The sequence below is a fragment of the Vipera berus genome (assembly GCF_964194415.1).
Source record: "Vipera berus genome assembly, chromosome: 9".
NCBI lineage: Eukaryota > Metazoa > Chordata > Lepidosauria > Squamata > Viperidae > Vipera > Vipera berus.
This window is the reverse complement of record NC_138212.1, coordinates 22310137-22324599: the sequence shown is the minus strand read 5'-3', so window position 1 is coordinate 22324599 and position 14463 is coordinate 22310137. Positions and strand designations below refer to the sequence as shown.

At 46.0% G+C, this 14463-nt stretch overlaps 1 protein-coding gene across 1 annotated transcript; it reads left to right on the top strand.

Annotated features, from left to right (window-relative positions):
- Positions 1 to 680: 680 nt before the first annotated feature.
- Positions 681 to 8684, top strand: RRAGC (Ras related GTP binding C). Its single transcript, XM_081335324.1, has 7 exons — positions 681 to 986; positions 1064 to 1267; positions 1492 to 1691; positions 2485 to 2599; positions 3025 to 3167; positions 4507 to 4655; positions 7101 to 8684. The coding sequence occupies exons 1-7, from the start codon at positions 696 to 698 to the stop codon at positions 7247 to 7249; spliced, it is 1251 nt and encodes a 416-aa protein (XP_081191450.1). The 5' UTR covers positions 681 to 695; the 3' UTR covers positions 7250 to 8684.
- The last annotated feature ends 5779 nt before the right edge of the window (positions 8685 to 14463 follow it).

Sequence of the window (14463 nt, the reverse complement as noted above, 5' to 3'; positions counted from 1 at the left end):
ATACATTCATAAAGTCACAAGCGCATCACTCAGCAACTGTCCCAATTACCACTAAGTTGAGGATTACTTGTATTTCTAGGTATCAAAGGTTTACACATTCCCCCATAGAAATATGCTCATGTTTCTTTCATTGTAAAGTTATAGATCAGTGACAATGTTATACTAACATATTCTGGAATAATTGCTAATATTACAGAATTAAGCTGCCCATTACTAGGAAAAAAGATGGAACATACCCAGGATTGGGTGGAAGAATGGATAAAATAAGGATGTAAAAGTAGAAGTAATAAACGGTTTGGCAATAAAGGAAGATTAATAAAAGGCTGAGAAGCATAGGTGTAAAGTAAGGTAAACTTTTGTAAACAGGTAAATCGACCAAAAAATTATATAAATAACAGAAATCTAACATCAACATCCTTTTTACAATTACAACTGTAACAAAGTAGTCTTTAGAATTATGTTTATACGTCTATTTGGATAAATAGCGTTATTAGACTCCGTTTAAAATCCAAGTGTGGTCAGGCCTCCCCAGCCCCGCGCCGGACTCTGCCACCGCCCGGCCGGAGGGGGCGCCCGCGTGGGCCCGGGCCCGGAAGCCGCCGGGCGGCAGGGAGGCGGGCCCGAGGGGGTCACGTGCCCTTCCCCGCCGCGGCGCCGTCCAATCGGCCGAGCGTCCGCCCGGGGCCGGTCTCGCCATGGCCGCCCTGCCGTTCGGGGCCGCCGAGGAGCCGGCGCAGCTGCTGTCCGGCGCGTCCTTGCCCGCGGGCAGCCTGGGCGCGGCCGACGCCTTCCCCAAGGACTTCGGCTACGGCGCCGACGAGGACGAGCTGGCGGGCGAGGACGACGGGGCCGGGCTGGCGGGCGGCGGCGGCGGCGGCGGCGGGATGGGCGTGGCGGGGCCCGGCGGCGGCGGCGGCGACTCCTCCAAGCAGCCGCGCATCCTGCTGATGGGGCTGCGGCGCAGCGGGAAGTCCTCGATCCAGAAGGTGCGCGGCGGGCCGGGCTCGGGGCGGGGGGTCGGGGGCTGCCCCTCCGCCGCTGATCCGCGCGCCCTGTGCCGCAGGTGGTCTTCCACAAGATGTCCCCCAACGAGACGCTCTTCCTGGAGAGCACCACCCAGATCCACAAGGACGACGTCTCCGGCAGCTCCTTCGTCAACTTCCAGATCTGGGACTTCCCCGGCCAGATGGACTTCTTCGACCCCGCCTTCGACTACGAGACCATCTTCCGCGGCACCGGCGCCCTCATCTACGTCATCGACGCGCAGGTGGGGGGAGGGGAGGGGAGGGTGGGGGGAGCAGCCGAGCCCCCCCCCCGGAAGCCCCCCCGGGCTGGGCCCGGCGCCTCCCACTCTCTCCCGGGCTCCCCTCCCGGCTCCTTCCCCCCACCAGCCCCCGGGGAGGGGGGACCCCGAAAGGCCCCAGGAGCCGGAGCAGACCCCTGCCCAGCCCCCCCGCAGCGCTTCAGGCCGCCCCTCCGTTTGCCTTGCAGGACGACTACATGGAGGCCTTAACCAGGCTGCACATCACCGTCTCCAAAGCTTACAAAATCAATCCGGAAATGAACTTTGAGGTTTTCATTCACAAAGTGGATGGCTTATCCGACGACCATAAGATTGAAACTCAGAGAGACGTCCATCAGAGAGCCAACGACGATCTGGCTGATGCTGGCTTAGAAAAGCTGCATCTTAGGCGAGTGGCGTTACCTGCTTCTGAATGGCGGTTACCAGGTGCACGCTGGGCTGGGCTGGGGAGCAGCGGAAGCCTTGTAGGGGGGCAGAATTGCTTTCTCACTAGGCATTCCCTCTCATCTTACCGGCAACTAGGAAAGGGGGTGGGAAAGGGGGGGAATGCAACCCTCTGGAATCTGGTTTGTTTCTCTGAATGAAGTTTGAGGAGGGTGGAAACAATCCTGCTGCAAACGGACTGTTATCTCTCTTTTCCCACGAGGGGCTTACCACCGGGAGTTCGGCTGATCCGGAACTGACCGAATGAACCGTGGGGTGGGGTTTGCTTGGGGACACTTTAAAAATATCGATCTGTGAGGGGATTCTTCAGATCCTGTCTATTATGCCTGCTATCTCCTGTTTCTTAGTAAAAGTTCCTGCTTGGAAAATCTCGTCTCCAAGAGTCCTACTTTCCTCAAATGTGGACTGAAGTGGGTTATGACATCATTTCTTTACATATTGACCAGTTTATTAATTGGTTAATTGAAATGAAAGTGTTAGTGGATGTTTCATATTTTTTTTTCCAGTGCCTGCTTTTAAAGAGACAAGCACTAACCAGTGTATTTGGATTAGGGTTTAACGTGCCGTGCAGATCCAGGTTGTTTCAGTAAGTTAGTTATTAGTTAGTCGTGAATCACACAAGCAAAATAATTTCTACAGATTCCAGTTGGGAAATTATATCAGTGGTGGTATTATTTCGGCCAAAGAGCAGCTAATATGTGAAAGCACTCAGGTAATTAGAGTTCTTTTCTTTTTAGCTTTTATTTGACCAGCATCTACGATCACTCAATCTTTGAGGCCTTCAGTAAGGTGGTGCAGAAGCTCATTCCACAGCTGCCCACTTTGGAAAACTTGCTGAATATCTTTATATCGGTAAGTAGCAGTTAATTACTCCACATGTTTGAAGGGCAAATCGTGTCGTGAAAGTTAACAAATGAGGGATTTCCGTTTAGGGGATGGTGAAACTGACACCAAGAGATCTTGGGAAGAACTTTTGCCTCCAAAGCAGAGGTGGGTTGGAGACTGCTTAATCGTGCTGAGCTTAAACAGATGATTTGGTTTATATTAGACATTTTAAACTAATAATCTTTGTACATTGAAGATTTGGATTGGATGCTAGTAAAATTATTAAAATATGTGGTGTGATCAATACTTGCTTTCTACTGAGTGGGTATTTTACCTCCTTAGTTTATACAATAAAATGTTGCAAAATAAATAAAAGGAAATAGATCTTGGGACAAATGTGGGTATTTGTGAGATGTAATCTTAACGTAAACCTGTCTTTTCATTTCCTGAAGAACTCGGGGATTGAGAAAGCTTTTCTTTTTGATGTTGTCAGCAAGATCTATATTGCAACAGACAGCTCCCCTGTTGACATGCAGTCCTACGAGCTATGTTGTGACATGATTGACGTTGTCATTGATGTTTCTTGCATATATGGGTAAGTAAATACTTGAGAAGTACGGAACAACCATCTCGAAAGAAGCTAGTGACTTCTAACTGCTTAAGAAGATATTTTGCTGTCCATGGATATTTTGAGAAATGCAAGATAATCTTAAAATTGTGAAGGTTTTAGTTTAAAAGGTGGGGAATGCTATGCCGCCTTGCTTATTGTTGGCATAATTTTGTCAACAAAATTTTATCCAGTATTCTGAGCAAGCGTCTTTATAAAGCCTGGTATGCCTCACATCACGATCATAGTTACAGGTATTTGTATCAAAATATGACTGCTGCCGAGAGTCACCTAATTCAGGGCTTTTCAACCAGTGGTACGGGTACCACCTGTGGTACATTGGCACCTGGCAGGTGGTACGCGACCATCCTAGAAAAGTGGTAGCGGGGGAGGGGAATGAGCTGAACCGGTGGCAGCACCACACAAGCCTGAGCGTGAGACGGCTGGAGCTGCAGGGCTCTTGGATCAGCGGAAGCACCAGGATCAGTGCCAGGCTCCAGCTGGAGCTCGGCGCTGATCCTGACGCTTCTGCTAAGCGCAGGAGAAGTGCCGATCAGCTGGAATGTTGCAGCATCTCCAGGGTCTTGTGATTTACATTCAGATGCTTGGCAACTGATCCATATTTATGACGGTCAGAGTCTCCCGGGGTCATGTGAAGTGACCAAAACCTGCTGCAACCACCCAGCAGATGGGGGGGAATAAAAACCAACCCCCCCCCACCAATCCTCAAGAGAAATGCTCACAACAGTGAAAACCTCAGACAGGAGAAAGAGCGCTGCTGGGTGGGCAGGCAGGTGTCTTGCTCGGCTGTGGCTTGGGGGGCACTTTTTCAGTGCCATTGTAACTTCAAACAGTCACTAAGTGAACTGTTGTAAGTCGAGGACTACCTGTACTCCATCACTTTTTTCCTTTTTTTGGGGGGTCATCAGGTTTTTGACACCTTCCTAGGCAACTGGTGGTACCCGGATGTTGCCATATCCTAAAAGTGGTACAAGGGGTGAAAAGATTGAAAAGCCCTGACCTAATTGATGAGATGGGCAACATATAAATTTAATGAATAAATAAAAATAATAGAGATCGTCAGTATGGTGGTAAACTCACTTTATATATTAATATAAGGCTATTTAAATATATTTGTAGATCAGTCAAGCTAAAAAGCAGCTATAGATTTCTGAACTTGTCGTAAATTGTAAAAATTTTTAAATTTGTTCTAAAGTCCTATGCAGTTGCCTAAATATAAATGAGACATCTGAGTTGCATCAAATTTAAGTGCTCAGTCGTAAGTCTCAGGTATTCTGAGCAGTCTTTCTCCTTCAACCTACTCCAGGTTAAAAGAAGATGGCAGCGGTAGCGCATATGACGAGGAATCTATGGCAATTATTAAACTCAACAACACAACTGTTTTATATTTAAAAGAAGTGACAAAATTTCTAGCCTTGGTGTGTATCCTTCGAGAGGAGAGCTTTGAACGCAAAGGTAAGAAAAGAGCTTCATTTTGTTCAATCAACCAATCAATCTTTGTTACCGTCATGGATCGGCAGCACAAACAACAGCATTAAAAACAATCGTAATGTTATTTTTTCCAAAATAGAAAATAGGCTGTGCTTCAAACTCAGGGCAAAACAGTCTCATCTGAAATACTTAGTCTAAGCTGGCTGCGTCCTAGCGAGTGAAAGTTGGAATTCCTGAAGTGTTCCAAGTATCGGAGAGAGCAGCACTAGAAATGCTTCAGATGTTCAGCTCATTGGAAGCAGTGGCTGCTCGGAATGCTCCACAAAACGGTTGCCTGCCACTCCTTTTGGAGAAATGGTTTTAAAACTGCATTAAACATTGTCCTGGCAGTCAGTGAAATAATTGTTCTAGTATTGGAGGGAGAATAATTTCCTAACCTGAGCCATATAATAAATTACAAGAGAATAATTTTTGTAAGCCACCCAAAGTCACTTGAGAATGGGTGGCCGTATAAATTTCCGGTTATCCCTCAAATTACGGTGTTCCCGGAAGGTTCGGGCAGCTCTGCTCTGAAGTCTACGGAGAGCGGCTTCCACGGGGCACGAGGCTGTGCTGCTGGCTGCAGGAGTCCTGGTGGTTTCCCTTCCGTCTTTCAGCAGATGCGCAGCTGAGGCAGTGAGCTATGTAGCTTTCTATGCCTTTTTTCAATGACAGCACTAGAATTGTTGCTTAACCGGCTGCAGGGTTTTGACAAAGCCAGAATGTCCCACTGCTTTGGAATCGTGGCTTTTCTGCAAGACCATCCATTGTCGACTTTCAGGGACATATAGTTTGGCTCCCAGCCAGGCTACACCGTCCTGTATCGTACACTCGACCTTACGGCCTGGAAACCGTTGTCCTCCTCCAGGGCAGCCCGGATGTCCCCGGCCACTTGGGACTTTCGCTTGGCTTGCGCTCTGGTGGGGACTGGGGCCGCCAATGGGTGGGACAGGATCAGGTTTGGCTTTCCCTGTTACATTGTGGCATTCCAGACAGTTCATCCGCCAAGAAATCTCTTCCCCCCCCCCAGGAGATATCTCAGGGTGAAATTGAGCTAGTTAAAATCCTGAGCCCAGCGGACCTGTTGGGGTGACAGCTTGTGTGGGTGGTCAGTCCAACCTCCAAAGGCGTTTTGCTCCCTTCTAAGAAACGACTCCAAGTGAGGAGTTCCCCATGCCCTGCATGTGCCTCCTTTTCCCAGACTGCCCTCTGCGCTCCGCTCCAGTGCGCCTTTGTAAGTTATGCGCTGTCGTGGCCCTGGCTCCTTTTTCGGTAAGAGTTCTGCCCCTCTGCCACATCAGCAGCATCTGCCTGGATGTCAAAGGGGGTGTTCAGCGCCGGCTTTGCTGCGAAGAGGCGCTTGAGTTTTCCGAACCCCGCTTGGCATTCCGTTGTGCATTTCAGCGGCTGGCTGGGCTGGGGTTTCCCTTCCCTTTTAGTCTTCAGCAAATGGCTGACAGGGAGGATGAATTGGCGGAAAAAGTTTGCAAATCCCTGGAAGCTTTGCCTGGTCAGTTTTGCCTGTTGTGCCATAGTCTCGGTGCAGGTTAAGATGTCATCCAGGTAACCGGCACTCGCTCGCACAGGTGCTCAGGCAGCACTTTGTTTATCAGCTGCACAAAGACAGCAGTCCGCAAGGAGGACCCGGAAGTGGAAACATCCTAAGGGGCAATTGAAGGCTGTCTTCCACTCGTCGCCCTCTTTGATCCTCCCCCGGTAATGCCCTTCTCACAGGTCCAGTTTGGCAAAGAGTTTCCCTTTTGCCAAATGGGCCAGGTGTCCTTCATTAGGGCTGGCAGGTAGGCGTTTTCATGGCTGACAGCCTTTAAGCCGTGATAGTCAACCTCTAGACGAAGGGACCCATCCTGGTCTGGCAGCCTGGATGAAGCTGCCCTTCGGGCTTTTGTCTATAAAAGCTTGCCGTTCCTCTAATTCCCTGGGGATCATCGAACACAGCTTAACTCTGGGTAGTCTGGCCCCCGGTGGGATTTCTGGGGAACGGCCGGTGGGCTGGGAGGGAGCCCTTTTCACTGGATTGCAGCGTGGCTGAGATCACCTTTTGCTTTCAGGCCTGTCACTTTTGGTAAGGAGAAATGCTGTGAGGGGCAAGAAAGGGCACGGCTGCTTCCCTGCAAGAGGGCAGCTGGTGAGTGGGAAACCGTGTGGTTTTCCGTGGGAAGATGCAGAAGAATGAAGAAGGCATGCAACATGTTTAGAACTGGAAAGATTTTATGCTTTAAAAAAACAGGTCGTTTCCATCTTCTTAGAACTTCTGCAGTCCCCAATGATGCCTTTGGAGCTCAGAAAAGGGCCAATTGCATTCACAACGTTTCAGTTTGCAAAGTTCCCGTATCACCCGCCTCCCGTTTTCTGAGATCTTCCCAACTGATGTCTCCTCTTCCCTCCCACCCCCTCCCCCTTTCTTCGCAGGCTTGATAGACTACAACTTCCACTGCTTCCGCAAGGCCATCCACGAGGTCTTTGAGGTGGGCGTGTCCTCTCAGGGCTCCTGCGGCCATCAAGCCAGCATTCCCAGTCTGAAAGCCGGGGCTCATAATGGCACCCCGAAGGAGGACTGAGCCGGGACGAGCTGGCGCTTGCTTGCTCACCCTGCGCCTGGATCGGGCAGGAGCGGCAGCACGGAGGGAGGGAGGCTGCCCGACTCCAGCCCTTTGTTTCGAAGCCAGAGGAGTCTGCCTGGCGGACTTGTGTTCAGCGCTCGTACCGACACCCGGGGTGGCTGCGAGGAAGCCCAGATTGAGAGTGGCGGCTTTCGCTGTCATTTGGCAGGCGGGCGGGCAGCCTCTCCTTCCTCCAGGTGGGAACTTCCTCGTTTGTCTCCGAATTCGGCAGTCGGTGATGTGCTCCAGGGGCTCTGAAACTCAGGCATATTGCATAATTTATTTGAGTACACGCTCAACACATTCCACATGACTTACCACATGGTTTTGTGGTAATACCTGAAAAAAGTAATACATCCTGTGACCTCTCCTTAACCAGCCCATTGAATGAAAGCGCTTCTCTGCTTTTCTAGCTCTAACGGTCGTCAGAACGCTTTGAAATGTCTTGGGCTCTTCTCAAGCCTTTGGTGGCTCAGGTCCTGCACGCATTGTGACCCTGTTTTGTGAAGCGTCTTTGGGCAGCGCTGGCGCCCTCAGCTAGGAGAAGGGGAGGAAGATCATCCCCTAGAGCGGGACAGGAGAAAGCTTTGCCCTCCCCAGATAATTCCCTTTCACCCTGCCTGGCCAGGATGGCTGCCATTCATTCCATATTTCCTTCCGTGTCGCATAATCGCATAGAGGGTCCTTTTATTTTAAAAAAAATAGGTTCGGCTTTGACAAGAATGGAAGTATGGGTTTTGGTTGCTGGAATTTGCAAAAATTTTTACTCGTTTAACAACATGAGAAACTTCCTTCCATAGGAATACTTTCCATGTGATGAAACGTTTTCTGTGAATCTTCTGTAGATCTTCTGTGTTTCGGCATGTAAATGCCATTTTCTTAATGATGACAGCTCTTCCGGAGCCTCAGACTCCGTTCTTTATTTAAAATATCAGTGGGAGTTTGTTAAAGACTTAAGAGATGCTTTAATAGTCTTCACAGGTGACTGTATTCCGCCAGTGGGTCATGTCCAGACCAGATATGTTCCCAGACTACATTAATAAAAGATCTTTATCTCAACAAGTGTTTCTCTACTGAATTAAATACAAGGTAATGCAGGCTTTAGTGTCCTGTGGGAAGTTGTAAACTCACATGCGTTACAATAATTTTGTGGCTGCAATTCAGTTGCTAATTAATACCTTGCAGAAATTAGGCCTTCTGCTTTATTGTGTTTTCTTTCAACTTGTAATCAAAACCAACTAGCTGTTTTTGCCAAACAGTACTGTGTATTTTCTTGTGACAGTTTTTTAGACATTACATTGGAATACCTTCTTTGGTAGAAATTTCAGCTTCCAAATATTTTGCTGTGTGCATATTTTTGCACCTGTTATATTTTTCTTATTTTGAAGCTAAACACTCCAGATGGTAAGTATATAATCACCTTTGCAGAAAAATGTATAAGGAATACTTACAGAATTAGCGGCCTGTAATTGGTATGCACATAAAGCCATCTTGACTCAAACGATTTGCACCAAAGTATTTTAATTTACGGGGCAATTACTGACCCTTTTGCTTAGTAAGTTCATGATTTAAAGTGATTTGATCACCAGTAACATATTTGAATATACTGTATGTGTGACAGATCTTCAGTGAATGTATACAACCCAATACATGAATCAAACGTTAAAACTTACAATGTGGAGCAGTTTCTCCACAGTTTTCAAAAGGAGATATCTCAATAGCTACATAGTGAAGATGCTGAAACTGAATCTACATAGCAGTGGAATGGATTATTTTGATGGATTGATTGATCATATTTATACACTCCCCATTTCACTGTATAAGAGATTCTGAGCTGTTTGCAAGCAAAAAAGACCATTAAAATCCTTACAAAAATATGCATACTGAACGCCGGACAGAGTGTCCTCAAACCACCAACCATCCCCAGGTTTGTGTACCACTAGTAGATCCCCATGCTAGTTGGCGTTGCCGGATCTTGATGCTCTTCCTGAAGAGTAGAACCCAACCTCATCTCCAGGACAAGATGGTCCATGGAGTGGGGGCAACAGCAGGAAAAGCTCTCCTAGGCCAGACAAGTCAAAATTCTTTAACCAACGAGACCGGTGCTGCCAAAGCACCAGAGGGCAAGACAAGAAACAATGGTTGGAAACAGCAAAGAGAGAAGCAACCTGGAATTAAGGGGAAAGTTCCTGACAATGAGGACAATTAACCAGTGGAACAGCTTGCCACCAGAAATCATGGGTACTCCATCACTGGAGGTTTTTAAGAAGAAGCTAGACAGTCATTTGTGTGAGATGGTATAGATTCTCCTGCTTCAGCAGAGGGCTGGACTAGAAGACCTCCAAGGTCCCTTCCAGCTTTATTCTATTCTCTTGCCAGAACAGGTGGGAAGGGTCAATTAATGTGCAGTTTAGCAAGATCTTGGAGCTCAAAAGTTCCCTTTTCCTGCTTTACTGAATGGGGTGACAAAATTAGTGGACCAGAGGAATGCTTTGGATATACAGTAATTTACTTTTTTTTTAAATCCCATTTATATCCCGCCCTTCTCCGAAGACTCAGGGCGGCTTACAATTTAAAGCACAAATCAATGTGCTTAGCAATAGCCTTCATTCTATGTATATGCCTGCTTATTAGGGCTTTCCCCCCCAAGCGGCATTATTACAAAGTCAGCTTATTGCCCCCAACAATCTGGGTCCTCATTTTACCTACCTCGGAAGGATGGAAGGCTGAGTCAACCTTGAGCCTGGTGGGACGCGAACCTGCACTAATTGCAGGCAGCTGGTGTTACTTGAGGCATTAGCCCACTGCTCCACCAAGGACTTCAGTAAGGCATTTGATAAAGTAGATCACAACCTACTACTTGATAAGACAGAAAAATGTGGGTTAGACAGCATCACCACCAGATGGATCACCACATGTTGGCTGACTAACCGCACTCAACATGTAGTCCTCAATGTAACTGCATCCACATGGAGGGAAGTATGCAGTGGGGTACCCCAAGGCTCTGTTTTAGGCCCAGTACTCTTCAACATCTCCATCAATGATTTGGATGAGGGGATAGTTGGGGAACTCATCAAATTTGCAGACGACACCAAGCTGGCAAGAATAGCCAACACTCCAGAAGACAGGCTTAAGATAGAGAAGGATCTTGACAGACTTGAAACTGGGCCCTATCTAACAAAATGAAATTCAGTGGTGAAAAAGCAAGTTCTACATTTAAGGCAAGAAAAACCAAATGCATAGGTATGGTATGGGTGGTACCTGGCTCAATAGTAGTAACTATGAGAGGGATCTTGGATTCCTAGTGGACAATCCTTTAAATAGGAGCCAGCCATGTGCTGCAGCTGTCAGAAAAGCCAATGCAGTCCTACGCTGCATTAACAGAGGGATAGAATCAAGATCACGTGATGTGTTAATACCACTTTACAATGCCTTGGTAAGGCCACACTTGAAATACTGCATCCAGTTTTGGTTGCCACAGTGTAAAAAAGATGTTGAGACTCTAGAAAGAATACAGAAAATAGCAACAAAGATGATCAGGGGACTGGAGGGTAAAACATATAAGGAACGTTTGCTGGAATTGGGTATGTCTGGTTTAATGAAGAGAAGGACTAAGGGTGACATGATAGCGGTGTTCCAATAAACCCAGGAGTTGCCACACAGAAGAGGGAGTCAAGCTATTCTCCAAAACACCTGAAGGCAGGACAAGAAGCAATGGATCAGCAAGGAGAGAAGCAATAAGGAGAAATTTCCTGACAGAACAATCAGTGGAACAACTTGCCTCCAGAGATTGTGAATTCTCCAACACTGGAAGTTTTTAAGAAGCGATTGGACAACATTTGTTTGAAATGGTATAGGATCTCCTGCTTAAGCTGAGGGTTGGGCTAGAAGATCTCCAAGATCCCTTCCAACTCTGTTATTCTGAGTTTCCTATGTACGGCATCTTGGTAGTTTATCCAGTTTCAAGAAACACATGCTTTATTCAACAAAAGCTTTATTGTTGCAACAGCACAAAGGCACTATCTGGAGAATAAATCCAGGCATTACAGTTTGAGCATCATTTAATACTATGTATACTTTTCATTCTACTCATACAGGAGAAAGTTGCAATAAATACCTCTATACATCAGAAGATGGCAGTAGAGCTCCACAAAAAGTTTAGTTTGACAACTCTTTGGCTAAACATTTATTCCAAGAGAGGAATGAGTTGGTAGGGACCTTGAAGGTCTTCTAGTCCAACCTCTTGTTCAAGCAGGAGATCCTATGCCATTGCAGACAAATGGTTGTCCAATCTCTTCTTGAAAACCTACAGCGATGGAGTACCCAGAACTTCTGGAGGCAACCCGTTCCACTGGTTAATTGTTCTCACTGTTCAGGAAATGTCTCCTTAGTTCTAGGCTGGATCTCTCTTTGTTAAGCTTCCATCCATTACTTCTTATTTTTCCCTTCTGTGTGACAACCCCTCAAACTTTGGGACACTGCTATCATGTCACCTCTCGTGCTTCTCTTTGTTATGCTAGACATTTCCAATTCCAGTGACCATTCATCATATCGTTTAGTCTCCAGTCTCCTAATGATCTTTGTTGCTCTTCTCTGCAATGTTTTTTGTGTCTCAACATCTTTTTTTGTAGCATGGTGTCCAAAACTGGACATAGTATTCCAAGTGTGGTCTTAACAGTGTTTTATAAAGCAGTACTAACACTTCATGCGATCCTTATACTATTCCTCTGTTCAGGACGGTGCTGTCTTTTTTGGCAGCTGCAGCACACTGCTGCCTCATACTTAAATGATTCTCCACTAGGATACCTAAGTTCCCTCTCGCAGTTACTGCTCTTCAGCCAGGTACCACCATACCTGTGCATTTGGTTTTTCCTGCCTAAGTGCAAGACCTTACTTTTCTCACCACTGAATTGCATTTTGTTGAATAGGGCCATTGTTTAGCTGTGTCAAGATCTTTCTGGATCTTGAGCCTATCTTCTAAAGGCTATTCCCTCCCCCCAGCTTGGTGTCATGTACAAATTTGAGGAGTTCCCCTTCTATCCCCTCATTTAAATTGTTTATGAAGATGTTGAAGAGTACTGGGCCTAAGACAGAACCTTGGGGTACCCCACTGCTTGCTTCCCTCCATGCAGATGTAGTTCCATTGAGGACTATATGTTGAGTGTGGTTGGTCAGCCAGCTACGAATCCATCTGGTGGTGACGCTCTCTAAGCCACATTTTTCTATCTTATCAAGTAGTAGGTTGTGGTCTACTTTGTCAGATGCCTTACTGAAGTCCAAGTAAATTATATCCACAGCATTTCCTGGTCCACTAATTTAGTCACTTTGTCAAAGAATGCAATTTTTCCTGGTTTTTAATTTGTTTTTGACAAACCCCTTTCCTTTAGTTTTCTGGATTCATTTTTCCCCCATGTTTTGAATGAATGAACCTTTATTGTCAAAGTACAACCATGTATACACTGAGATTGGCTGAGCCAATTGGAACCACATCAGCGCTTTTCCAGTCCTCTGTGGTTCCCCAATGATCTTCTAGGATTTTTGAAAGACATGGTACGTGATTCCAAGATCACATCTGCCAGCTCCTCCAGAACTCTGTGATGTCATCTATGGTCCTGGTGATTTAAAGCGGATAGGTGTTATCTTACAATTTCTAAAGAAAAGAATACAAGTGCCATCGTTTCTACATGGAGACCGCTTCTGGACTTTGTGCTTGAGGTGGAAAAAAATAAAAGTTTGATTCTGGGTTTCACTGATTAGATTGATTTGTTGTTAAAGAAATGGCTAGTTTTACTATTGTGGAAATAGGGACCCGGTGGCTCAGTGGGTTAGGATGCTGAGCTTGTCGATCAGAAGGTTGGCAGTTTGGCGGGTCGAATCCCGAGTGCCACGTAACAGAGTGAGCGCCTGTTACTCGTCCCAGCTTCGATCAGAAGGTCGGCAGTTTGGCGGGTCGAATCCCGAGTGCCGCGTAACAGAGTGAGCGCCTGTTACTCGTCCCAGCTTCTGCCAACCTAGCAGTTCAAAAGCACGTAAAAATGCAAGTAGAAAAATAGGGACCACTACGGTGGGAAGGTAACAGCGTTCCGTGCGCCTTTGGCGTCTAGTCATGCCGGCCACATGACCACGGAGACGTCCTCGGACAAGCGCTGGCTCTTCGGCTTTGAAACGGAGATGAGCACCTGCCCCTAGAGTGGGAAATGACTAGCACGCATGTGCGGGGGAAACTTTACCTTTACCTTTACCTTACTATTGTGAAAAAGTAAAAAGTTGAGGCTTGACATTAATACTCTATTCTGTTGCAACAGGGGAAGTCAATCTCTTCTTTTTTTTCTCCCTTTCCCTCACTTTCCTCTCCCCAGGATGTCCTACTATTTGCTTTGTAGTTTGTATTTTACTGTGAAACATAATATGATATTTAAAAAAAATTGTCTTGCCTATTTTGCTTTGTACTCCTAATTTGTGTTTTACAGTACTATTTTTGGTAGGTTGGACTATTTCCTTTTGTGTAAAGACAGATGCAAAGAAAGAATTAAACAGTTCTGCTCTCTTTCTGCTGCCTGTTACTTCCTTGTCATCTTCTCCATTAGTAGACCAATCATTCCCTTGACTTTTTTCTTGTTTCTTTACATGTTGAAAAAAAATCTTAATATTATTTTTATCATTTGTTGCAAGTCTTGGTTCATTCTGTGCTTTAGCTTTCTTGGCTTCATCTTTGCAGATTTGGGCTATTTGCTGATATTCTGTTTTAGTTATATGTCCTTCTTTCCATTTGTTTATATTTGTCCTTTTTGTCTTACAGTTTATCAGAGAGTTCCTTGTCCAGTCATGTTGGTTTCTTCTGGGGTCTCTTATTTTTCTTTCTCAGAGGGATTGTGCTAGATTGGGCTTTTATAATCTCATTTTTCAAAGTTTCCCAAAATTCTTGAAATGTTTTCCCTTTAAGATTTTCATCCATGGAGTCTTTCAACTCCCTCTTAGTTTATTGAATCAGCTCTCTTAAAGTCTAGCACACTAATTTGACTTTATTTTATTGCTTGTATCTGCATTATGTTGAATTCCAATGTGACATGGCAACTCTTCCTTTAAGTTCCTGCAACTTCAACCCCCTCTGTCATTTAATTAAGTCCAATACAGCTGATTCTCTAATTCCCTCCTCTACATTTTGAGTGACA

What these genes read in the sequence shown, in the direction of transcription:
- RRAGC (XM_081335324.1), top strand. Translation starts at nt 696, where the DNA reads ATGGCCGCCCTGCCGTTCGGGGCCGCCGAGGAGCCGGCGCAGCTGCTG. An exon ending in TGCTGAATATCTTTATATCG is followed by an intron (nt 2,600 to 3,024) that starts GTAAGTAGCAGT and finishes CATTTCCTGAAG; the next exon opens with AACTCGGGGATTGAGAAAGC. An exon ending in GATGTTTCTTGCATATATGG is followed by an intron (nt 3,168 to 4,506) that starts GTAAGTAAATAC and finishes AACCTACTCCAG; the next exon opens with GTTAAAAGAAGATGGCAGCG.